This window comes from Aedes aegypti, chromosome 3, assembly GCF_002204515.2.
Source record: "Aedes aegypti strain LVP_AGWG chromosome 3, AaegL5.0 Primary Assembly, whole genome shotgun sequence".
NCBI lineage: Eukaryota > Metazoa > Arthropoda > Insecta > Diptera > Culicidae > Aedes > Aedes aegypti.
The window spans coordinates 234,325,968-234,352,958 of NC_035109.1; the positions used below are offsets into that span (position 1 = coordinate 234,325,968).

At 36.3% G+C, this 26,991-nt stretch overlaps 1 protein-coding gene across 37 annotated transcripts in view; it reads right to left on the reverse strand.

Moving 5' to 3' along the window:
• The window catches only part of LOC5576237 (dystonin), a 627,686-nt gene that overhangs the window by 285,938 nt on the left and 314,757 nt on the right, over positions 1 to 26,991 (reverse strand). For 24 of the 37 annotated variants that reach the window (XM_021853499.1, XM_021853497.1, XM_021853498.1 and 21 more), the window contains exon 2: positions 6,021 to 7,029. The exons of 4 other annotated variants lie outside the window; for them this stretch is intronic. In XM_021853499.1, coding sequence (XP_021709191.1) covers positions 6,021 to 6,450 — 430 coding nt within the window. In that variant the 5' untranslated portion in view covers positions 6,451 to 7,029. The remainder of the gene's footprint in view (positions 1 to 6,020; positions 7,030 to 26,991) is intronic. 9 more of the 37 variants (XM_021853522.1, XM_021853521.1, XM_021853518.1 and 6 more) reach the window with 1 other exon arrangement.

Genomic DNA, 26,991 nt, shown 5'->3' on the forward strand with positions numbered 1-26,991 from the left:
ACCAAATTAAAGGAACAAATGGAAAACGATCATAACTAATAAATCCGCGTGCTGCCAATCAAGTAGATTTAAACGACGTGTAAAATTACACGACCCCATTTTTCAAGCCGTGTAAATCCATATGCTGCTTTAAATTTGTGTTTATTTTGATGCTCCAAATATGTGCATGAAAATAAACTTAAATTTACATTTATGTTTTAACTGTGTAATTCATTCAATTTTGTTCGATTTATACTCCATTATCAAAGTTACCCCAAAACAGAAAACCGATTTTCGAATACATGAAAAATCATATATCCATTCAAAATAAATCTTTTGTAAATCTATTAACTGCAATCGTGAATCCTAGCTATCCTAGCCAGTACTTGTTTTAAAAATATAAATTGTTATTATTTGAAACAGCATGCATAAATATTGAAGTTTTCTTCGAAAAAATTATCAAAGTTACCCCGTTTTACGGTACCCTTGTCTAGAATACAGAATTCATGGTAATTCGTAAGTTTAGATTACCGAAGTGTTCAGTTGTTCAATTTTCACCGGAATCCGCGTAAGATTGATCAGTGCGTAAAAAATCAACTTCAGTATTTCAATTCTATGAAAAATTACATGTTGGCAATACTGTTGCTAACATCTTTTTTTATTTATTCACGCTTCTGTAATGCAAACCATTTCCCAACGCCAGAAGGTAAATTTTTAAATTGCAACACGACCCATTGTCTTCATAAAAATGAGCAGTTTGAACTAATTTGAATTAATAATTAAATGTTGCTAATTTTCAAATCTTTTTTTTTTTTTTTGATTTGCTGAAATTATTTTTGAAATTTTGAGTGCTCTTGATTGAGAAATGTCTAATAAACAAAATAGAATCAGAATTTTGAAAATAACTTTATACTCATTCGGAGAAATATTTATATTAAGTTTCAAAATTGGAAAGAAGGCAACACTGCATCCATTTTTTTTTCAGGATTTGTTAGAAAAAAAATGCTGGAGCTTGTTATTAAGTTTCGACAATATAAATTTAAGAAGTTGAAATCAGATTTCAATGCTTATCTTGTGGTCAGAGTAGCACAAAACTGGGGCCCAGATAAATGGATATCTGTATCTGATTATCGTTAAATTTCTGATGATGATTTAATAGCATAACAATTGTTGAAAAAGTACTAATTCTTACATAAACCATGATCTTTCTGTAGAATATCTTGATTGAAGAAAACAACTTTGAAAACATTCAGCGTTATATATGCGAACAAGAGCTTTCCGAATTCTCAGATTACTATAAGTGACAAATAACAAAAGTACATATTGCTTAATTAATTTCTAAACGTGTTCCCAAATCGATAATTTTTTTATTGATGTCATCAGATAGTTACAGTCACCGGTAAAATCAAGTACCCACTTGCATTTGATTACGTAAATTAACGAAAATTGTGTTTAAAAACGCAAAATTCTTTTGTTAAAATGTGTGCACTTCACATTTAACATATGATGACAAAATTTCGGTTTTTAAGAAGACGAAACAAATGTGTCTAAAAATTATGCATAAAAAAAGTGCCCACTAGGGCAGCGATTCATTCCTGAGAAAATCTCTCATTTATCACTCTCTGTAACAATCATGATTTGTAGTACATCATGAGAGCCTGTTTATCGTATTTAAAACCCATTTTAACAAGCTTCGTGGATTTTTTTATGCCAGAAAAATAAAACACCTACCCCCGATGGTAAACAAGCGAAAAAAATGGATTTTATCATCGTTCTCTCTTTGGGGCTCTCGTTCGCTGATCAAGCATGTTACGATTTACGAAACATTGCCGATTATAGAGCGATACAGATCGATGGGATGTTTTTCTTCGCTTGCTTTGATCGTGCTTCTAAATCAAATCAGAACGAATTCTGCAATTTCTGACCCACTAAAGTGCGGTTTCACAAAACTAAAAAATCTTGCGCTCTTCTGAAATCAAATCACATAAAAAGAGAAACTTTAAAGTTCGAGCCAAAAATATTAAGATTTAGAGGTGGCGCAAGTGACCAAGTTATGAAATATGACGTTCAGTGATGTTGTCATAACTGTGTTATCGTTAACCAATTTTAAAACTTTTAGCAGCTTACTCTTCAAAATTAAATTTATGAAAATTTTGTAGAACATCTAATTTGTCTAAAAAAAGTTTTACTTAGAAGTTGTTTTCTACTATTTTCTATTTCTTTTTACTGAAAAAAATCTTCTTTGTTTGACCATAACTTAATGAATATTTCACCGTTTCCAATTTTTTTACATGCTTATTAGGGTGCGGCTGCAAAAGTTCTCAAAACTAAATATTTGTGTGCACTTCTGAATTCAAATCACATAAAAAGGCAAACCTCAAATTTTGAGCCAAAAATATTAAGATTGGTGGCGCAATCAACGTGAAGGTGTTTTTTTGAAGTTATGAAACATGGTTTAGAGACAAAATGTCGAAAGACAAAACGTCGAATGCCAAAACGTCGAAAGCGGTAAATTTTCAACATTGTTTGCTAGTCTTGTTTGTTTCACTTTGGGGTCGATTAAATATGCTATAAATAATGTTTAACACATTATGAATTATTTATTCTTTCGGAAAATAATCATTCTTCTAAGAAATTTCGTTCCTGCAATTTTTTTTTCTTTTCAATGTTACGTCTGTTCGACGTTTTGTCCTTTCGACGTTTTGGCATTCGACGTTTTGGGATTCGACGTTTTGGGATTTGACGTTCTGTCTTCCGACGTTTTGTCACCCAACACCTTCATTGAAGTCATCATAACTTTGTTATTTTCTAACCAATTATGAAGCTCTTAGCATCAAAATCAAAATTTATGAAAAGTTTATCGAACACCAAATTTGTCTTAAAACAAAACCAGTCTTAAAAAGTAGGTTGTCTTCTAATTTTTCCCTCTCTTTATTAAAAAATCATCTTTGTTCGACCACAACTTCATGAATTCAAATCAGATTCCTGATCTTGTTATATGCTTTTGAAGCTAATTTAGTTGTTAATTAATTAAAATATTAAATTAAATCATTTTTTTTATTACATTATTACATAATTAAAACGGTTAACAATGACTTGATTTTGACCCTTTTAAAAATCGACCACAGCTGAATTTGGATTTTTAGTTTCTTTTTAAATTTAATATACCTAAGTTTATAATTTTCCATAATATAAATGATCATATGATCATTTATTGTACCGGCAATGATTCATACATACATTGTTTTCAGATTTTTATTGTACTTACTTTATGACCTAGCTCAAATTTTGTACAACAAAGTCGCTCAGATCTTCTTCTTCTTCTTGGCATTAACGTCCCCACTGGGACAGAGCGTGCATCTCAGCTAGTGTTCTTATGAGCACTTCCACAGAGCTTTCTTTGCCAAAGTTGCCATTTTCGCATTCGTATATTGTGTGGCAAGTACGTTGATACTCTATGCCCAGGGAAGTCAAGGAAATTTCCATTACGAAAAGATTCTGGACCGACCGGGAATCGAACCCAGACACCTTCAGCATGGCTTTGCTTTGTAGCCGCGGACGCTAATCACTCGGCTAAGGAAGGCGCCTCGCAATTTGTGCAAAACTGATAAGAGGAGCTTCCAGAAATGTTACACCATCAATAAACAGGTAGCAAAAAATATTGTTCAAAATTCAAAATCTGCTCATGATAGGTGCAAGAATCAAATGTGTGAAAATCAGATATTCATCTGCTCTAGTCTCGAAATGGCATTATGGTAAAGTCGTGCCCATACTTTCTGGGACACTTTATATACACAGTTTAAAAAAACTAAATTAGCTTTAAAATCATGTTAAAAGATTGGGAATCGGAACAGTATTTCATCAAGTTTTGTTCATAAAGAGATGAATATTTTAGTGAAAAAAGGAAACACACTTTTACCTAGAACTAGTTTAAATTTTAGAAAAAATTTGATATTCTACAAGCTTTTCATAAATTAAACTTTGATTAGAATGATGCTGAGAGTTTCAAAATTGTATGTTATCTCCCACGAACGATAAATGTCATGCGTGTTGAGTGAATGCAGGCGGATAAATGGGATAAAATTATGGCTCGTGTGATGGTGATCTTTAAACTTTTCAAAGCCTGCCTATAAATCTTAAATTGTTTGATTTCCCTTTCTATGTGATTTTAATTCAGAAGAGCACACGAATTTTTGGCTTTGAGAACTTTTGAAAAATAAGTGCCCCGCTCTTGGCACTTTTTAGTTTGCAATATTTTACATCCAATGTTTTTCGTTACAATTATGCTGTTTTAGCTATTCAAAGCTTTTGGGAGACGTTTGAAGGTTGTTTGGTTGGTCGAAACAGTTCAGTTGCGCTGTTATAAAGCTGATTTGACATATTTTATTCACTAATTTTCGCAGTATTACCGGTTGAAATACATTTGCGCCATATAACAATACAACCGAACAGTTTTTGCTACCAATAATTATCCTAAGCTATCACAAATCATCTCAAAACATCTCCCAAAAGTCTTGAATAGTTGTTTGTGACGAAATAATTTCTGATGTATTTCTAGAAGAAAATATTCAAAAATCTCTTGGATGAATTTTCTAGGCATTTTTTATAAAATTCAAGTAGAAATCTGTGGATGAGATTCTGCAGGAATTCTTCTTGAGGAATTTATTGTTTTTATATTATAATGCTTTTAGAAAAATCCACTGAATTTTTTTAATATAAATCAATGTAGGAATTTTTTTGAACTGGAAGTAATTCTTGAGTTTTTGTAGTAGTTGATCGTATCTTTGAAATAATGTTGCAAGAAACCTTGATTGAATTTTATTTAGAATCTTTAGCAATTCCTCATGGAATTGATAAAAACTGATGGCAGAGCCTAAAAGAAAATACCAGAAATAAAGTCTAATGGAATGACGAGGAAATCTAATGAAAAAAATAGATTTGGGGTAGTTCTTAAGAAAATTTAGAATTTATTCCTGATAAATAACTTTTCCTGGAAGAAACCTTAAAGTAGTTCCAGTTGAAATTATTGAAGGGATTTTAGAGGAACTTTTTAAAGGCATCTGTTGAGTAATTGAATATATTATTAGATGTCCTGTTTTAAAAATAATAAGTGTATTCCAGAAAACAATGACAAATCTTTGGAGTGGGACTAATTCATAAGACTCACGAATTGTCTAGTGTTTTAAAGCAATACATTTGATAGAATACGTTGAAGAGTTGCTGGAAGAATTCGTTAAAGAATGCAAAATACCCGTAGGGTCCTAAAGAAATTTTAACAGGAATCTCGATACGTTTTGCATTTCTTAGAAGAATACTTCGGGATTATATTCAGGGAGCCTGGAGAAATTTTAAAGTTATTTCTGGAAGAAATGCTGGTGGTATACATGATTGGCAACTCTAGAAGCAACAACTGAAGTTGCAACTTTATTTTGGCGGTGACTGTATATCTCTGTCGTATCTCAATTTTAAAATTAAAATTTTATGTGACGAACTACAATTGTGAGAACAGTATTATTTCAAGGGTCGAAGATAGGCTGAGTTTAGATAACAATAAAATGCAAACCATAAGTATATTGTTCCAAAAAAAAAATATCGCGACAAGTCATGTTGTTGTCTTTGGTGCATTTGTTTCTCATTACTCAGTGAACGAAGGCGCTGAGGACATCAACATTACTTTTTTGGTCAAATTAAAGTTAATCTCAATCTCCAGGGATTGCATAAGTTTTTATGGAATGCAACTTTTATTGCACACAACTAAATAATTACAACACGATCGCGCAAAACATCTTGCAAATTTGCAATCAAACAGTTGAAACCCCCTGTTCGGCACGACAATAGCATCTATTCGAGGTTAACGCAGCTGTTAGCTAGCAAATCCGGTTCAACATTCGACCCAAGCATTTCGGAGGGTCCGTTAGTTTCGTATTACCAACATCAACAAGCTCTAAAAACAACACTCAAACAGAGCACAACATCGACAAAAAAACACAGGAACAAACAAACCAAAAATCGGAGATCCTCGCTCCGCGCCTATGCCGTACCTATCGTATCCCATACAAAACGTTCCCAAATAGTCATCAACTGTGTACCTTTGAACTGGGTCAACGCATCCTCGTAGCCGCCCTGGCTGGTGACATTCAGCGGCGATCCGGTCACCGGCGAAGCCCCACTAAACGAGTGCTTGTGGCGCTTGGCCGGCGTCCGATGGTAGTAATCGCCCCCACCGGGACCCACTCCGCCACCATTGCTCGGGCTCGGCGAGCCTCCGTTGTTGTGGTGGCTACTGTGGTAGTAATGCTTCGTACCGGAGTAACCTCCGGACGCCGCTGCCGCCGAACTTCCACTGCCACCGACACTGTGTCGATGTTGCGGTGACTTCAACGGTGGCGAAACGTCTCCGTTGTTGTTGTCGTACAAGGCCTCCCGCGGATCAAACCCCAGCCGATCCTTGTAGTAGGACTGTGTGGACATGGCCGCGGTCACTGAAACGTCGTCAACACTTTAATCCAATCCGCTTTAACACTTGCTAGATCACCTTTGACATTCAAAATCTCTTCGCTTCGCTTAATCGGCACAAGTCGGTTTCTTCTCCCTTTTTCGATGGCACTTCTTTTCCAATTTTTCGATTTCTCGATTTTTAACTTTTTATTCTAATTTCGATCGAATCACTTAATATTCTAACAACTTTTTCGCTGCTTTTGTCGGTTTTCTGGTTTCGCTTAATTAACAATTCACTTCTGCGGAAAAGTTATGATTATTGCCAAGTTTCGCATATTTTTGCTTTATCCGCAGACACGCACACTCACTCGATTGCACGCACACACTGACTTGTAGCGCCAGCCAGGCAGCCAGCCAATTTCCTTCCAGTTGTCGTCACCGTCTTCGTGTTTCAATCGCTAAATTCCACTGGGCACATTGTTCGCAGTTATCTGCTCAGCTTCGGTGTTACTTTTTGAAATATTTTTTGATCTTCAGCACACAAAAAATACACAATCTTCGCAGGTTCGTTTGGTTTTCTCTATTCGATATTTGTTTTGCCTAGTTAATTAGCTAAAAACGAAAAACGGAAGAAAAGAATGGTTGAAGAGCGGAATTCGTCACCACCGTAAACGTCGCGAACACCTGAGAGAGCTAAAGTTCCGAGCGTGACTGAACTTAGAAGGGGGCAAAAGGGTCCGAGAAGCTCACTCAGGTGGTTGCGAGCGGTTGTTTCCGTCGATGGAATCTCCTCTTTGGAACGCATACCCATACAGCAAGTCGCAAGTGGTTGGAAAGAACACAGAGAAGACGTCCAGGTTTTGAATGGGAATAAGCAATCAAGCAGGCACAGTTGAATATGAGAGTGAGAAGGTTGGCTTTCACGAAGGGGTTTAAACGTGATGGGAAGAGAATAGAGTTGCCAGTTGTGGATACCGACATACTTTATACCAGCCATACATTTAAATTTACAGATAAATATACATTAAATTTTCTTTAAAAAAAAAGCATAAAACAGCGTTAATTGTCATATACCTAGAAATAGTAGTTTTTCGCAAAACTAAGAGAAATTGTGAAATTTTGATGAGTTTTTTCGCACGATCAGGCGAATTTTGATAAATTTTAAGATAATATGTGGATTTGAGGCAATTTGTAAATTCTACCGCGAATCTATATAAGGGTCGAACTTTTGCCTCACTATAGGCCAACATTTGATTCCAAGCATTTATGTAAAAATTAATATATCTCAAAGCATCCTTATGAAAGGTCTAGAAACACCCTTACATAAGAAAATGAATAAGATTTTATCTTTATTTGGTTCCACACAATTGTTACGTAAAAAAACAACATACAGCCAAAACTTTTCCAAATTTCAATAGATTCTTATGATTTTTTTAGTGAAAGTCTCTTACTTGGATACTATTCAAACCACCATAACATTCATAAGTTTTATTTTGAATCGAGCAAAAAATCTTAAAAATAAACTCTTGCCCCACTTTACTCCATAGAATGATATTATAAATCCAAACTAAACTACAATCAATCCCTTGAGGTACCGTAATTCAGGGTGTAGTTGATCAGTGGGGTAAAGTTGATCACTACTGAACACAAGTGTATCGACTGAAAAGGGAGATAAAAATTTATTTTTATCATTCAAATTTCTGTGAAGTAACATTATTTCGTAATTATTAGATTGAAATTAGTTATACCATGAAATAAATAGAAATCTATGAAAATCTTTGACGAACAAAGTTCTTCTACAAACAATTGACGGTTTCCAAATTCATGCGAAGGCATCATTAAATAACCTGTCCATATATTCCGAAAATGCTTCCTGAACTCAATATCGATTTTGCATTTTGCTGCAAAGTATATTTTTAAAGAAAACTATTTTAGCGTTAGCGTTAGCGTAGTTACGGTATACTTCGTAGATTGGATACTAGCAACATTCATGTTTCTTTTTAATAATCTCATCCTGACTACTTTCAAGAACAAGGCAGGGGAGTATACCTTGTTCAAATCATAAACAAGAATACTAAAAGCATGAATATCGCTATTCCCGGCCACGCCCATCTTTACCGTAACTTGGGATAGGGGAAGGAAATGTTGATGTAGCACTTACTTAATGAGAGGCCACCGACTCAGCGACACCCTCATAAGTGCTACGGAGTTGGAGGTTGGGGATGGTATATTGTCAGGATTCGCCTAGAAAGCTGGCGATAGACCATAAATATTTGTTGTTTAAGCGTTTTCAAATTAATCTTTTGAATGCCGGCAATCAAAAAAGAAAACAATAGCTTATTTATAGTATGAATAGTAGCTTATTCATAGTATGAACAGTATTTTTAAAGAAAACTATTTTTCCCACGAACAACTACAGTCGATTCTCCACAACTCGATATCGAAGGGATAATCGAAATAGGGAGAGATTAAGACAAAACACATACTTTCAAAGAATACTAAATTGAAAATCGGTCCGTTGTCAGGCAAATAGGAGAAATAATAAAACAATCAGACGTTGTTTGAGTTACCGTTAAGGTGACACAGTTTGGAATCAACTTCTAAGATTGCATTGAATCTTCAAAGGCACAAATCTTGCGAAAAAAGCATCTAACAACAATGAACTTTTTATTTTAGCTTTGTGCGCTAGCAGAAAGCCTAAAATAAGAAGATCAGAAACATCTGCCAACTATTTCTCCAGTTTAGTACCTTTGAAAACGTCAGTAGGGGCACAAGTCGGCCATTGTGACGTCATCTTTGCATTCCAAGATGTTTCACCTTAAACGGGGTGAGTATTTAAAAATAATTTTCAACTTCAATTAATCATAACCATGATCTGAACGTTACCTAAACATATGAAATACTTTTTCAACATTCAATGGCTGGCCCACCTACAGTATGAGATGACAACAGATCGAATAGAATTAATTTATCATAAAAAATCATATAAAAATATAATTTTTATGTCCCTGCACACTGAAAAAACTACGGATTACGGTGAAATTTCATCACAATGAACAGTTGAAGGTTCGGTGAAAAATTACATCTCTCAAACTCAAAACTGTGCGGGTCGTCGTATTACACTAAATGCTAAATTTGACTATTTTAACCAACTTGCATGCAAGTTTGCCAGCTTGTAAGGTAATTTATTTGGTTAAGAACTCATACTTCATGTGTATAACGTTACTTATCAACAAAGTTCATAATAATTTTGATTTTCAAAAGTTAGTTTTTGATGATTTAGAAAAGTGTTGTATTTTGCCATATGGAAGAAACAAAAAGTTTTGTATGGAGACTGTTGGGTATGTCGAAAAAATCGATTTAATCATGCGATTTGAACCTAATTTTATCTGAAATGAAAGTTAGAGAGCTATTTTGCATGCTTGATGGATTAGGTCACTAAAAAAACTTATGAAGGAAGCTTAGTTTTCGTCATGACGCAAAGCCCATGTGACGGATCACTGTAGCAAATAGTCATCCGACACTGGTTGAGTGACGAAGACAGTTCTTTTTTTCAGATTTGTCGCCGACTTATTTGACGGCAAAGATTGTCTACCCTGGACATCGAAAATAAAAAAGACATACTTTTTGGCAGAAACGCTATCTCACCAAAAATATTTGATTGTTCTTCTATGAAATTTGCTAAAATATGGAGAATCCTAGAAGCAATGTTTTTTGTCAAGAATGTCTTTTTTTCTATCTTTATTTACGGCCAACGGCTTTCCCAGACAACCAAAACGTACGTATAACGAAATCACCTTTTGCGTCATGCGATCAGGTATCAGGCATCAGAAGGCCGGCTCCGAAGGCACGTTCCCCACCACATTTTATTGTGATCTGTTGTGTAATCTTATGCGACTTAACTTGTGTTAGCAAAGTTAATTTGACAGCTGCTACGGATTGCTTCGAACGTACTTTGTACGTGTATACGGAATGAAACAAAATGTACTGCCGCACTCGAAAAATAGCGTTTTATGGGAGGTCACCCATCATTCAAACGATTCCCGACACCGTTTTTTGCGGGTGTGATGTTATTTGCACAAGTAAACGAGTTTTTACGTTAATTCTTATGCGACTTCTGGATGTCTTGGTTACTTCCCTAAGTCGTCACTATAACGTTTCGTCATATGTAACCTATCGCGGGGATGGGATTCGATCCCAGATCCTGGGCGTGAGAGGCGTGTGTTCTAACCACTACACCAGGTCCGACCCCGTCAAGAATCTCGTCAAACTAAGATCTCGTCATATTTATTTATCCGCTAAAGATCTCGCATTGGATTCATTAAGGATCTCACAAAATATTTGCTGAGAATTTCTGAAAGAATTTGCTGTAAATATGCATAAATCTGTGCTAAATCTCGTCAGGAACCCTATAAGAACCTAAATTTATATCATGGACTATTCAAGCTAATAAGCCAAACAAGGCTTCAGTATCTCTAAAAATCATCCAAACAAGAACTCTTAATGAGTCTGCCTAGGAGCTCAGTGGGAAAACACTTAGATCGATCAAGAAATTCACCAAAAATGTTTTCAGCTCAGCTTTGCACCAACCGCTAAGCATCTGCTGAAAATTTTAAGAAGCTTCAGCCTTAAGCCTTTAGCTTTCAGGATCTTTAAATAGAATCCACTAAACATCTTCTTAACAGTCCACTAATTACTTATTCAGAAATTTTCCAAATATGAGGTCAGTTATTTCCTACATTCCCGTTAAAATTTCTGCAAATGTCTTACAAAAAATGTGTCATCAATTTTAGTAGAAATCTATCAAGCATATCACGAAGAACCTTGTCGGGAATCCCTAAGTATCCTTCTATAAATGTTTCAAGAATTTCAAATGCTCCATAAGATCTAATTTGCATTTGCTCATGGCGACAGTTATCTGCAAAGCGTTTCACAATAAATCGGTATAAATTGTGAGAAAATATGGTCAAAGATCATTCTAGAAAACCAACGGCAAGATTCTGCTGAAAATACTAGAAATTGTGAAGTAATTCTTTAGGTTTTTGATAATGCAAAGTTCGAGTTTTCAGGTTAATGAAAGTTTAATACTCAATCAGAAAACATTCGCATTGTGTAAATTTGTTGCCATATACAAGCATATATAAAGGTGAACATGTGAAAATTTTTAAATAAATGTGGTTGATCGCGCACGGGAATGGTTTTGATCCTATGTTGTGTTTCTTTTTGTAATTAATTAAAATAAAAAAAAACCTTGTTTTGGACCGGCCTGCCATGGCGGTGGTATAGAGCATACTGTTCGTTTATTTAGCTTCTGGTAGTGGCATGTGGTACAAGAGTAGGGTTGATGTGTATATAGATGCGTTGTACAAACAGCGGTTTACTTTATTCTATGATGGCGCTGTAGTCGATAACACCTTTCTTCATTGGCTTTACGATTCTTCAAGCAATGGAAAAGAGACTGCGATAAACCGGAAGCATTTTCGTTTAATAACAGTGTTTATGCAACTTTGACAACCTGTAGCTAAAAATTGTGACGTTCTGGAACATTTCTGGGAACGGCATCAGAAACAGCAACCCCAAATCTACTAGAGACACATAATTTCATCCTTGAGACACGCAAAAATGTCTTTTTTGTTACGCTGTGTAATGAAAGAAATACCTTGACTAGAGCGACACTTCTTCTTCCTGGCATTACTTTCCAACAATTCAAATCTGACATTACGTCCCAGCTGGAACAGAACCTGCTTCCTAGCTGTCCTCTTAGCTTTGCTCTTCCACAGTTCTTAACTGAGAGCTTTCTTTGCCGATTGACCGTTTTTGATTGTGTATATCGTGTGGTAGCTGCAAAGATACTCTATGCTGAGCATATAATTTTGTAATTGTAAAGTTTGCCTATAACAACTTTCCCAACAGAACATACCACGGACTGGCAACTCTATTCCGTGACCATTCCAGAAAACGAACCCAAGAAGTCCAAGCATATCATAAGCCTGGAGCAGCGCACATCCAGTGAAAGACCGGTTTGCAGTTAGCGACTCAACCAAACAAAAAAAGATACAGGAAAGAAAGGAGCGACTGCGAAAAATAACACAACACAAGAATCATCATCGCTGCCGCACCACACACAATAATGAAAGGTCGGTCTCTGCTGGTCTGCTGTCGTTGTCGTCATCGTCATCATCTTCGGGATACTATTAGAATTGTTGGTATTGGTTGGTTTCTCAGGGCATGTTACCGTCCGTCGTCAGTGGTCGGCCGTATGTAAAACAGCCCAACACGATAAACAAAATAAACTCCCGGGAATCCGGCCGTCTGTCGTGCGGTGTTTATTGTGGTTCCACTGTAGGGTGGTCCATAATGGTCAAATTGTGAAAATTTTAGGTTACATTCCCTAAATTTGTTTATTTGGATCAACAGAAGCTACCATGAAAATTTGAGCGATCCGTCAACTCTGAACGAGAAGTTATGTATGAAGAAAAGACCAAATGTTTCAACTACAGTTTTGTTGTTGGGTGCGCTGTAGTTGGTAACAGTCGAGGATGGAATATCAACTGGTGAGCTCGTTTCGTGCTTTTGTTTCAAATAAGTTGAATATGATGACAGACAGAAAAGTGGATAAACAGTGAGTAGTCGATTACTGTCGTAATAAACTTTATTACATGTTGCATAAAGTTTAAATGTTTATTTTTTGATCTTTGCCAATGCATAAGTTAGTAGCCAAATGCTGTTTTTCCATACAAAATGCTCCAATTTGGGACTTTATTATATTGCATTTCTCCAAAGAGTTCCAGAAGGGTTGTTCAAGGACGAAAGTAAGTAACTAAGAGATTATTCAAAATAATTTTAAAACGGTTAGTTGTGGGTGGATGATGTGTTCTGCAAATTTGTGTAACTTCTGAAAGTAAACAACTATACAATAGTTCAATTATAAATAGTTTCAGTCATGATTTGTTGGGCCCCTTGACCTAAAATGTGCTCGGAACAGGTTTTTCAATGTATTTGCTCGATTTTCTCCATACCATTTTGAAATTCATTAAAGTAAAGTTAGAAAGATTTCATTTCAACTTTCACAGTAGCTTCTGCGGGTTCAAATAAACAAATTTGGAAGTGTAACTTAAAATTGTTACTGTTCATTTTTTTCATATAAAAATGGGCCACCTGGTTCCCCGGTCTTCCAGGGGAGACTTGGTTCGATCCGCCACCACCGCCGCAACTGGTTCTCTAAAAAGAGGGGACGACGACGTGCGCCATGATGGAAGATCGTAACAGCGGGGAGGACGAAATATTTCTCGGAATTAAAGTGCGGGAGACACCACAAGTCGTGGTCGTGTTCGCGAGCGATCGCCGCCGCCACCGCCTTGTGCAAAAGCTTAGCCCGACCAGAATCGCATAACAGGATTATAACACATTTCTATCAACGGCAGTTGAAAATAATAGAAGTTGATATAATTTTGTTATTAACGATAACAATAACACATTTTGAATAATTTTGTAATTTTGTAACATCCAACGTTCTGTAATAATTTTGTTATAAAAAATATTATTTGGCATTGTAATTTCATTAGAAATCTTGTTATTTAAACTACTAACGCTAATCAGAGAAACAAATTCTGTCACAATCTTGTTTGTTCCGCCTGGTTGGGCTTCTGGAATGTGCCATGAAATTTATTGAGAGACAGGGAATACATTCGGAATCCACCGGGCCAGATTCGCGCAACACACATCATCGCTGCTGCTGCTGCTGCAGAGGTCGCTGAGCTTGGTCGAAGATGGTGGTGCTGCATGAGCAAAGAGCTTAGCTCGGCAGCAGCAAAGAAGCAATCAGGGTCAAAGCCATTCCTCTCCATTCCAGAGCTGATTGCGATTTCGGAACGAGATGGACCCCTGCCGAGAGAGGGAACCATCGATTAAAGTGGGGTCGTTCGTTTAGAGGGGTAGATGGGTATTTGGCGTTTTTTTTTCGAGGATGGCGAAAAACGAGTCGCGGATCAGAAGTGGTTAACCCCAATCAGAAAGAAATTGGTGCTAATTCCATATGATTATAACAGTTTTAACAATTTATTGTGAAATTTAAAGATGGCAATTTCGGCGGGTAAATCAATTAGTGATTGTTCGATGTTTTTAAATGAAGCAATTTTGTGAAGACTCCTTATGGTTTTCGTAGATAGATTCCTCAACCTAATCATGGTTGAGGTTTCACAGCAATTTTGAAAAGTTGGATTCCTTACGAGAAGTTTGAAGGAATTGCTCTCAAAGATGTAGAAAGGATCTTTCACAGCTGTGTCATAAGACTAAATTAAGAATGCTTCACTGAAATAATTTCTTCAGGGTTCCTTACTGTGAGCTCAACGATGTTTTCACAAGTAAACAAAGTATAGGGCTCCTCAAAGTAATCTCACTAGACCCATGAGAATAATTGCAAGGTTATTCTTGTAAATCTTGATGGTATTCTCTACAGGATTCCATAGGAATTTCTCTAGGGACATCTGTACGAATTCTGCTAGGAATTCCTGTAAGGTTTTCTTGCAACTCTTACTCCTGCTCTTTTTCCTGAGATTCATCCGAGAATCTCTCCAAGATGGTGGATATTACTCCAGCGATATCCCCAGAAATTGTTCCAAGGTGCACTTTATGTTACTCTGGATAGCTATCAGTGAAATCTCTAGGAAATATCTCAGGAACCCTTCTAAAGATTTCCTAGAGCAAAAAAAAAACGATCAACTGATGTAACATGCATTTCGTAGTTGCTACTTCGTGATCAATCAGGATAGTGATATTGCACAAAGAACCACTAAGATGGAGGTTGGGTCTTAGCTTTTTTACCATCTACCTACAATCACAATGTACAATCACGCTACCCATGATGTTTCTGGATGGATGACAGCGCCGGACACGTCTTTATGTCCATCGGGGAGAGGAAGGAATGTTAATTAGATAGCGGTTGTTATTAGAAAATCGGAGAATCTTCTGCATTTCTCATAGCTACCTTGGAGTAGAAGTGTTTTGTTAGTGATGGATGAATAATTCGAACGTATTGATACTACTGTGGAATGCGTTTATGTCGATTTATTCAATTCTTGCGATAGATAGAACTGATAATGTTTGCGTCATGATAACGCAGAGAAATAGAGAAAGATAGCTATTAGGAAGAATGTTACAAATATGAGAAAGGGACGGGGCCTGGGATTGAGCCCACGACCTCCTGCCTGGGAAGCAGAAGCGATAGTAATTAAACCACCAACTCCGTCCCTTCATCCAGAACCCTATGCATAAATTTCTCAGAAAGGTTTTATGAAATTCATCCAACAAAGAAGTTATTCGAAATAATGTGGAATTGTTAAAAATTATATTCATGAACATTTTCTCATAATTAGCTTAGCTTAGCTTAGATTAGACTGACTACACATATCAATGGTTGCTATTCCGTGATTGACCGAAGTCAGTGAAGATGCACAAAGAATCAACTACAAGTTCGGCTGGGATTTGCCATAATCTTCTTCAGTGTGCATAATTTAGTGCTTCTCAATAACCACGCCGGCCACGTCCTTGCAGTCAGGTGAGATTGTGGGAAGGAATTTTAGTGTGTAAACTTAGCTCTTTGGAGACCGTGTTTTCCTCTGCATCTCCTCAAAGGTATTCATGGACATTTTCTCATAATAAGGACATTCTGAGAGGGTCCAAGAATTACATTAAAGCCACCTCCAGGAATTTCTTATCGCATTTTTCAAGAATTTTCAATTCATTCAGGAAAAATCTTGAAATTATCACGTAACTTTTCAAAAGGGCATGTCTAAACTGAAAGGGCTCTCATTACCCTAAGATACCCTAATATCTTACCCTAAGATAAGATATGTACAAACAAGTACACCCACCTCAACACTTCATCTGATGAAAAACCTAAAAACAATTGCGATCTTTTCTTCTTGTTCTTTTCTTCTCTAATCTTCCAGGGATTACTTCAAAGAATTCCTACAACGAATTCTTAAGGGAATTTTCTGCGCTTCCACCGGAGATGTTGCTTTAACTTCTTAAGAAGTAGTTTAAGAAATGCTTAGCTCCGGTATCTAGCTCCGGAACCTAAATTTATATTTTCAAGGATGAATTATCTTGCGGCAATATAAATGCAAATTTGAATCCTTTGGGTGCTATAAAGTTGTATTTTGGATAGTTTGATATTTTTCCTGGAGCTCTGGAGATTTCGGAAGATCAACTGAAGTTTTGATTCCTATGAGAATCCGAAAATGATACTGATGAGAACCCTTAAAAGCTTTAGATGAGTCCTCTCAGAATTAACATCAAAATCTTCTCTGGATGTTTATCAGAACCCATACAGGGTTTGCATTGAAATCTCCTGTCCTCTCATCAGAATCCTTTATAACATCCTATCAGAATCATGTCAGTATGCTCACCAGATTTCTCAGGATTCTAATCCTTTTTGAATTCTAATCAACTTATTTATCGTGATTCTCATCAGGATCCTCTCTAGATCCTTATTAGTAATGTCTCAGTGTTATCATCACAATCCTTTCGAATTTCTCATCAAAATATTTTAAGAAATCAGATTTGTTCCAGGTTACCAGTGTTGCATTTGAACGCGTTCAGTTTGCGTTCCAGTTCAAACTTTTGAACGAGGGATCAAGTAGGCTTGAACATTGAGCAGTTCAAAAATTTGAACCCGTGCGAGCAGAAAATTGAACGCGAAATGAAAACTGTTTTCACGGCAGATAAACAACACAATTCAATGCGGAAGTTTAGCAAAGAAGTTAAGAAACATTTAAGGTTACATATATTTGTAATGATACGAATTCAATATGTTATGATGTAGTTTTTTTTTTCAGGTTTTCAACTTCATTGTGCATTTCGAGGTGCAGGTGCAGAATCTTGCACGAGAGTTCAATGTTGACTTGGTTCTCGTGCAAAATTAGAACGCGTTCAGTTCACTTTTGGCTCGCATTCAGTTTAAAATGCATCACTGCAGGTTACTACATATTTGTTCCAGGAATCTTCCCCAAAATATCATCAGAATCATATACAGATTCTCATCAAAATTCTATAATAATTCTCATCAGATTACTTCATCGATTCTCATAAGAATCCTCTGAGATTTCTCATCAGAGTTCTCTCGAGATTTTTACTAGAATCTTCCCAGTATTATCATCAGGATCTTCTCAAATTGCTCATCGAAAGATCTGTTCAAGAGGTCTCATCAGAATCATCTCCGGATTCTCTCAGAGTTCTCATCAAAATGATTCCAAGATTCTCATAAGAATCCTCTCAGATTTCTCATCGGAATCTTCTTGGGATTCTCATCAGAATCGTTTCAGTATTCTCAACAGAAGCCTGACAAGATTCAAAATCTTATCAAGATTATAATCAGAATCATCATCAGATTTTCAACAGAAACCTCAAAGAATCCTGTTAGAACGCTCTCGAAATTATCATAAAAATTCTATTCGGATTCTCAACATAATCTTTCCAGGATTATCATTAGAATCCTTTTCAAAGTTCTCATCAAAATCCTTTCAGAATTTTCATCAGAATTCTTTCAGAATTTTAATAAGAATTTTTTCAGAATTCTTATCGGAATCCTTTCAGAAGTCTCCTCAGGACCAGGGTTGTTATTAGTCGCCGGATTCGACAGACAATCAGTGACGGTGACGAAAAATAAAAAGTTTTCGTCACTACCTCAGCTCAGCGCAAACTTAGACGCCCAACTACCAGCAACCAAGCACCTCGTCGCGACGAAAAATCTTTGCCGTTTCTCTCTTTATGTGTTTTCGTTGAACATGTTCAGCTTGAATGGAAAGGCAGACAACTAATCGGTGCCAATTGAAAGGCCGACCAAAAGAGGAACTCGCAAAAAAAAAATCTGCGTGCTTCCGGAGTTGAACAAAAAACCTTTAGATTACCAGTAGCACGCGCCTACCGACAGAGCTAACTCAACTTCTTTAAATGTGCTTGCCCAATTGCTAACACAAGAAACCTTGTTGACTAGTAGCTTGTGGCTCAGACTCTCTTTTTCTGCAATTGTGCACTCGGTGATGATTAGAAGCTTATGTTGGTTCAGTGCGGAGGGGTGACGGGAAGAGTGACGAAAAATATTACTCGTGGACTTTTTGCGGCTTTGTTTCGTCGTGGTCTCCTTGCCAGTCATTGAAGATAAAGAAAATGACGATCTTTTACGCACTGAATATTTTTCTCAATTTTTCGTCATCGGTCAGTGACGAAACCGATAGTTACCAACCCTGCTCAGGACCCTTCCAGAATTATCTTCAGATTCCTTCCAAAATTCTTATTTTATCACTAAGACCCTTTCACGATTTCCATCAGAAACATCATCATAATCCTTCCTTGATTATCATCATAATCGTACTGCGATTCTTATCGAAACCTTCCAGCATCAAAAACTTTGCAGGGACCTCACAATTCTTCCAAGATTTTCATCGGGATTCTTCTTGAATGCTGATCAAAATACCTCCAGGGTTCTCGAGAGTCGTTCCAGGATAATCATCAGAATCTTTCTAGGATTGTCATCGGAAACATTCCAGCATGGCACAAGGAACCTTCTGGGATTTTCAACAGAAACGTCCTAGAATTTTAATCAGAAGTCTTCCAGAGTGTTCCAGCAGAACCTTTCCAAGATTCTTACCTCTTTTTGAAGCTTACTGCCTAGATGTTCGTTAGGATTCTAACAAGAACTCTTCCGGTATTTCAGGAATTTCATTCCTGAAATACCGGAACAACATTCATCTTAAAAAAGAAGAAGTGGATTTTTGTTTCTAAACCAGAATTTCGGCTTATAAACCGATGAAAACTCCAGTTTAAATTATATTGATGTGCCACAAGATCTTTGATTCTTGACAACAACCAAAGAACCACATACCGGAGCTACTGAACGAAACCTGAAAAAGCACCTATTCATCCAGAATGCCAAATTATTGGATATTGTAATTAGCTGAAACAGTGTTTCGTTCGCATATGTATTTTTTAAATGATAAAATTTTGTCTTTTGGAAACAAAAAATAAGTTCTAAAACTGGACCATAAAGGTCACCAGTATTCGAATTGTTCAGATTTGCTTCCAATGGTTATCTTTTGATGAGTACAGAATACACAGTATGGAAAACAAATTCAGATTTGATTCAGTTTTCCGAAAGTATCAGCATTCGGTATCTGAACATGTCAAATGGTTAAGTGATTATTGTGGTTCAAAAATGGTCCACATGTGGACGGACGTGTTGTAGTGGTTAGAACACACGCCTCTCAAGCCGAGAACCTGGGATCGAATCCCAACAGTCACTTATGGCGTAATATTTATGGTAAGTGAAGTAAAGCCGTTGGTCCCGAGATGAACTAGTCTAGGACTAAAAATCTCTTTAAGAAAAATAGAAAAAAAAGTTCGACATGAGATCACTAGATCTAATACATAATATATTTACTGTCAGTGACGTTAGTAACCAAATTCGGTTTTTCCATACAAAAATCTCAAGTTTGAGGATCTGTATCTCAGCCTCTGGTGGAATAGGAGATGTACACTACTTTTCTGGTTGTGTATCCGGATTGGTCACCGGTAATGGCATTTGGTGGTGCAACTAATCCGTAGCACAAAACCGTTCAGATTTTAAGATTTTTTTTTTTTTTTTTTTTTTTTTTTTTTTTTTTTTTTTTTTTTTTTTTTTTTTTTTTTTTTTTTTTTATTGAAACAATATTTTTACAAAACTACAGTACATACTTGAATTTGGTAAGATAAGCTATTTCTAAACCTATACATTACGCTACGTTTACTTGTATTATTTCTTCAACTGATTAACAAATTTGTAGAAAATTTCCAAATTCCTTAGCAAACGATTTTTGGTTGTTCCATCGCAATTCTCTTAACTGTTTTTTAAAAACAAATAAGCATGAATCTGGATACTTCAAATTGAAAGAAATGGCACGTACAGTCAGCCAAAGTGCTGCTTTTTGCCTTTGTGAATTTAAACAAATTTTCTGTGAGAGAATATCCTCCATGTCATTCACTCTATAACTCAGTCGTGTTCTTATAACCTGACAGCACCATTCCCATACTTTTTTGGCACCTAGACATTTTTTTACCCTGTGATTCAGAGTATCCTCCGCTCCACAAATAGAGCATCTTTGTGGAGTCATTCGAATATTGTAGGCTGAGAGTTTTTCACTTGTTGGAATCAAATTATTTACAAAGCAGTAAACTTTAGATCGATCGTCCATTGTTAGAAATTTTTGATTAATATTTTCCCAAATGATATCCCAATCAGAATCAATTTTACCTTCAATGTTTGGAATGCAATTATTTAGTTCGATGAAATAATTGTACAGCAGTTTTGTTGAGTTCAAATTAAATCTGACGCTGAGATCTTTTGCAATGTCAATCCATTCTCTGGCATTTTTAGTCAATCTCTGTGGAATCCTAAATTCAAGAAGATACATTTCCTGTACAAAGTTACCGTTTATGTCTGTATTGTAAAGTAAATTTTTTTATAAAAAGCGCTTTCATTTTGGCTTCTGGATCAATCAGTTTCAAGCCTCCTTTGAGGAAATCAAGGTAAAGCTGGTTTCTTTCAACTCGGAATATAAATCCATTCCATATGAAATTCCCACAAGCTTTCTTAATCTCTGCAACATGTCTGTTGAGTGGTGGAAAAACCTGTGATAAGTACCACAACTTTGACAAAATAAACGTGTTCAACACAATACACCTTTGATGAAGATTCAAATTTCTGATCTTATGCTTTTGTAACGTAGCTTTTAATGTTGCAACTAACGAATTATAATTTGAAACAACTGTTAGGTACCAACTTTTTTTAAATATCACGCCCAATATTTTCAAACTATCCAGCTCTTTTATTTTCTGTGGTCCTAGTCTTAATTGGTTTAAACGCATGAATCCAGACTTTTCATAATTGATTTTTATCCTTGCATATCTTGAGTAGCATTCGAATATTGTCAACAGTTTGTCGAATTCTTCTTCAGATCTTATCACAACATTGAAATCGTCTGCAAAAACAACAACTTTTATAAACTTATCATAAATCCAAAATCCATTTAAATTGTTCGATATAGTCCTTACAAGGGGCTCCAAATATAATACAAATAGCACCATACTTAGAGGGCAGCCTTGCCGAACCGATCTGGTTATTCGAAACGATTTAGTTAGAAAACCATTCACTAGAACTTGGGATGAAGCAATAGCGTACAAGTTCTTAATACAATTGATAAACATACGAGGGAATCCAAATTTTTCTAAAATTTTCCATAAATAGTTGTGATCGACTCTATCAAAAGCTTTATTGAGATCGATGCTTACTAAACCTGCTTTAAATTTCTTGTTTTCACATGATCTTGTCAAGATTCGTCTAAGATCTTTCAAGTTATCAATGCAAGATCTATTTCTGATACACGCTGTTTGACCGGTTCCAATCAACTTATCGAGATGCAGCATAATTCTTTCTGATAAAATTTTTGTAAATAGTTTGTAATCACAGTTTAACATAGATATTGGTCGATAGTTGTCGAGAGAAGCATTTCTGTTAGTGTTTTTTGGAATAAGAGTGATTACACCATCAGAGAAGCCTTTCGGTGGTGAAAGTGCACCAGAGAGGTAAGCATTAAAAATTTCCAAAATATCGTTTTTCAGTACATCAAAATTTCGTGAATAAAACTCATAAGTTAAACCATCGGGTCCTGGGGATTTTTTCTTTTTGGCAGCATCCAGTACACTCTTCAATTCTTCCAACGTAATGGGAGATATTAAAAGGTCTCTATCTGCATCATTCAAACTAACAGAAATATTATTCACTGGATCATCAGTACCTTCGCAGATCTGATCAGCTTCTTTTTCAAACTGCTTTGAGTAATAATCGAATACGAGTGATTTAAGCTCAAACGAATCTGTGACGATGACACCATTGCTTATTATCTTTAATGTACTATTTTTTTCTTTCCTTTTTATTTGAGCAGCAATTTGAAAAATGTTCATTGTTTCTCCTTGAAGAAGATTGTAGCTATCAAAAGTATTTCCTATATGATTAAGTCTCTCTGTTTCAATTTGAAAAATTCTTGATTTTATTACCTTTATATCTAAATAAGTATCCATACCCTTGTTTCGTTTATCCATGTATTCATAAAGTTTACCATAAAAATAGTGCTTCTCATTCGATATTCTTGTATTCAATTCCCAACTTTTGCATTTATAAAACTGTTTGGATTTGGGCTTAACAACCTCGTTCCACCACTTACTTTTATCTACTGAAAAAACATGTCGCAACTTCCAACTACCATAAGCTTCATTAAATAGTTCTAAAACTTCCTCGTTTTTAAGCAGAGTAGCGTTAATTTTCCAATATCCCCTACCTTTGCTTACAATCGAGTGACCATCTACTTTGATTTTCATAATGATTCCACAGTGATCTGAAAAAGCTACAGGTTCTGTTTTGAACTCAAGAATACTGCTCATAAAACCACGCGGTACATAAAAACGGTCAAGTCGAGAAGCGGAATTTAATCTATGGAAGGTAAATTGATTCTTTTTCATTTCCAAAGCAACATCTTTCAATCCAAAATTATCAACAATCTGACGAAGTCCCGCACAATAATTTTTCGTTTCTCCATTACAATCAAAACCGTTTAGAATGCAATTGAAGTCTCCTCCTACAATATTCGTTTCCACATTTGGCTTCGCCAGATGGGCTGTCAGGTCATTTAAGAACATTTCATCCCGCTTTTTTTACGATTGGATCCCGAATATGCATAAATATTTATGAAGTTCATGTTTTCCACAACGATAGATGATATTCTTCCATTTAAACTAAACAAAGGCTGACTCACATTTAAAGAATTCCGTATCAGTATCGCGGTTCCAGATTCATGCTCATTAACGTTTACAAACGGAGTGTGCGACGGAACAAAGGAAAAGTTCTCGTAGCAAACCTCTTGTAAATACAAAACATCTATGTCGTTTTTCCAGATAAATTCACGCAAAAGATTTTTGTTTGCTGTGCAAGTACTGCTATTTAAATTAACGCTAGCCACTCTGACAACGTGATTCATTTCTGACTAAATCTTGTAGATTTTAGTTAGGTATTCATTAGCCATTTTCAAATTGCTTGCCACAGCTCACCCTATTGCTTAACTTCGAGATAAAACTACCACACCCCTATTCTAATCCCGAACTAAGCCCCCCTTCTCTGCACACTCAATCAGTTTTGAGTTCCTCGCTTGCTCCTATCTCTATCGAGCACTCACCCAAATCACTCACCTTCATCTGTTTCGCTCTACTTCGTGTAACCCGATCTAAACTTTCGCTCAACACCCCTCCCTTTGATGACTGTACGGTTATTTGCTCCTGATGAATCTTTCCAGTGGGATGTTCATCCGAATCCGAAGCACTATCTTTATTGCTGCAATTAGGTTTCTGTTTCCTAGCACGTTTGCTCGTGACCTTGATGAAGTCGTTCTCCGAAGCTGCTGGACAAACATTCTCTAATTCATCCGTACACATGTCGTTGTGACCGTTGGCCAACGGTTGTTGATCGACAACATCATCTACATCGTTGCGCTGCTCTTCACGATGGCCGCTACCCTCCCCTGCCTGCGTCGCTCCTTCACTGTTATCAGGCAACTGCTGAACCGCTTTTGTTCTCTTTGGAAGACCTTGGCCCAGGCTAACCATTCCATCACCACTCGATGTTTTAGCCTGCACTTGTTTGGACCATCTCTCTCCACCCTTCAGAATTCCGCTGTACGATGAAACTTGGTGTTCTTGCATTCGCTCGTTTACTGACCTTTTTTGTGGGCAATCCGCTTTTAGGTGATCTTGACTGCCACACAAGTAACACTTGTTAACAAGGCCCTCATAAACCACTCTCGCGCGCAGATTTCGGATGTAGATTGTCGCTGGAATCTCGATGCCCTCCTTGAGCTCCAAATACACTCCCCGGACTGAGGTCCAAATAGGGAAACCGGTTTCCTCTCCGTACTTTTCACGCACCATCCGAACAATTTTTCCAAATCTCACCATCACCGTGGAAATCTCTCGATCTTCGATCTCCGGCGGTAGATTGAAAAGCCGGACATACCTTACAATCGCATTTGCCGATGACAGTTTGACCTCAGTACTTTCATACTTATTGTACTCAAACACCATTGTTCCTGGAAGGTCACGCAATGTGTTTCGCATATCCTCAGCACGTTTGAATTTGATGATAATCGACGTTTCACTTTTATCTTTATACATTGACAACAGCTTTTCGCTGTTGAGACCCATCTTTGCTTTCATGAACTTGAATATTTCACTATCTGTCGGCTCCGGTACACCCCGTTCAAAACGGATACGTAAGGAATTTGCTCGTAACTCTGTGTCTGCCATTTTGATATTTCTTTTCACACCACTACACCTCCTCTGAATCGGAAACAGCTCTGCTGCAGCCTGGATCTATTTTTCTTTTCTCGCACTCTCTTATTATACGTCCGATCTCTACCAAATCCAAGCACGAACTGTTAAGAATTGGTCTATTAAGTCAAAATAAATTAGCAAAAGAGTGCCACAAAGTCGGCCACGCCTTCTAAGGGTTAAACAATACAGGGATAGTCAAAAATCTGGAAACATGACCTTACCATTAAGTTGGTAAAATTCTCTACGGTTGGAAATGCCTCGGAAGTGCTCACTTACTTATGAAAAACTTGAATGAGAACAGCATTCTCCACGTAGAGTTTGCATGTTTTCAGATGGAAATTGTAGCACGGTTTCTTTTCAACTTATTGTACCACGAAAAGCCAAATTGGTCAAACACAATTTCATCTAATTCAAGGATGCATTCCCATCAAAATCTTGGGCAGGATTTTCACGGAATTTTGAACATGGCGTTTGCAGAAAACATAGGAACAGAATGTTGGACAGCGTTTTTGCATAATATTTAGCTTTTTTTTGTTTGCAGAATCTGATGCAGGTTTTTACGAAATCCTTATCAGGTTCAACATCGAATTCGGAGCACTATTCTCAAAAATATTCGTGGCAGGATTTTCCTGGTGAGATTTTGGCAGAATTCTATGAGAATTTCTAACAAAATTCTGAACAAGGTTCCTATTAACTCGTGCACAGTGTTTTTCCACAGATTTATAGCAAGGGTTTTCAGATGAATCTTGGGCGAGATGTTGACATAATTCTCACAGTTCTTACAGAAACTAGTAAGATTCTCACGTCAACCTGAACAAAATTATGGTAAACCCTTGTACATGATTTCCAAATAATATTCAGTGCGATTGACGGAACCCTATGGAGGGCTGGTAGCGAGTCACTATTGAGTAACTTGGTCACTATTTTTGGATCTTAAGATGAAAAAAAAATACTAGGTTTAGCTTTCCAACTGTAAACAGCAAACCAGAAATTTTTAGTAGAATTCAATTAATCATTTGAGTAACTATTTTCTAAACTCAAAATCGAAGAATCAAAAATGGAGACGAACTGTATGAAAAAGTTGTCAAATTGTCTGAATATGTGTAAATTTAAGGTAAAATTCCTATGAAATCAGAAACATTTTTGATGGAAGTATTTTTGAGAGAAAATATTACCAGAAGATCTTTTTCCAGGATACATGAGCATAGTATTTCCAAAAGTTTTCTACCGTTAGTTTTCTTCTGATCTATTTAATCTTCTCTCAAAATTATACCCGATTCCTAGCTCATATTCGATCCGTAGAAAAATAAGGAAGGAAATGTCAAATGCAATATCTTTAAGGCATACTTTTTCCCGTCATGATGTTTCATACGTGTTGTGATTCGGTGAACTGATTACTATGAAATATACATTCAAAAAATTTAAATCTTGTCTTGTACAGATAACTGATAAGAAATATTTCAAAATACTTCATTTTACAGCATTTCAAATTGCACATGACATATATAATGGTTTTATCCATGTATATAACCAATAAATTTAGATTCTAGGAAAATTTAGTGAAAAAAAAATTGTATTTAGAAGTCACTTTTAGGTCACTATTGTTTGGTCACTAAACTCACTATTATTTTATTATCTAAAATTCGGATGAAATCGCAGGCAAGCCCAAGTCAGGAATTTTGAAAGAACCCTAGACAAGATTATAATCACTCAGATCATCAATTTACGTAGAATTTTGGGTGAAATCGTCACAAAATCACGAGATGAACCAGCTAAAGGCTGAAAATCTTAATAATTAAGAAAAAAAATCACAACATGCTGGGAAGAACGTTTAGTGTGTACTGAACGTGAGTGTTTAGAAGTGTACTGAGCAGAATGCTTTTACATAAGGTAATCCAACGCAGTATACTGTTTCTATGATTTTGCACGCGGTTCAAAAAGTTTGAAAATAAAGACAACCTGGTGAAATTGTAGATGAAACTTCTTCCAGACCTGATTGGCAAAATTAAATCCCAAGCGAATAATAATTCAACTAAGCATGTCAATTCTCACCCAATGCAAACAAACATTTGATTGATCAATTCCAATCCCAATAAGCTGCATTTGATTACCATTACATTGCTTAACAATCAAAATCGTTAAATTCCCCGTCCAACATTCTTA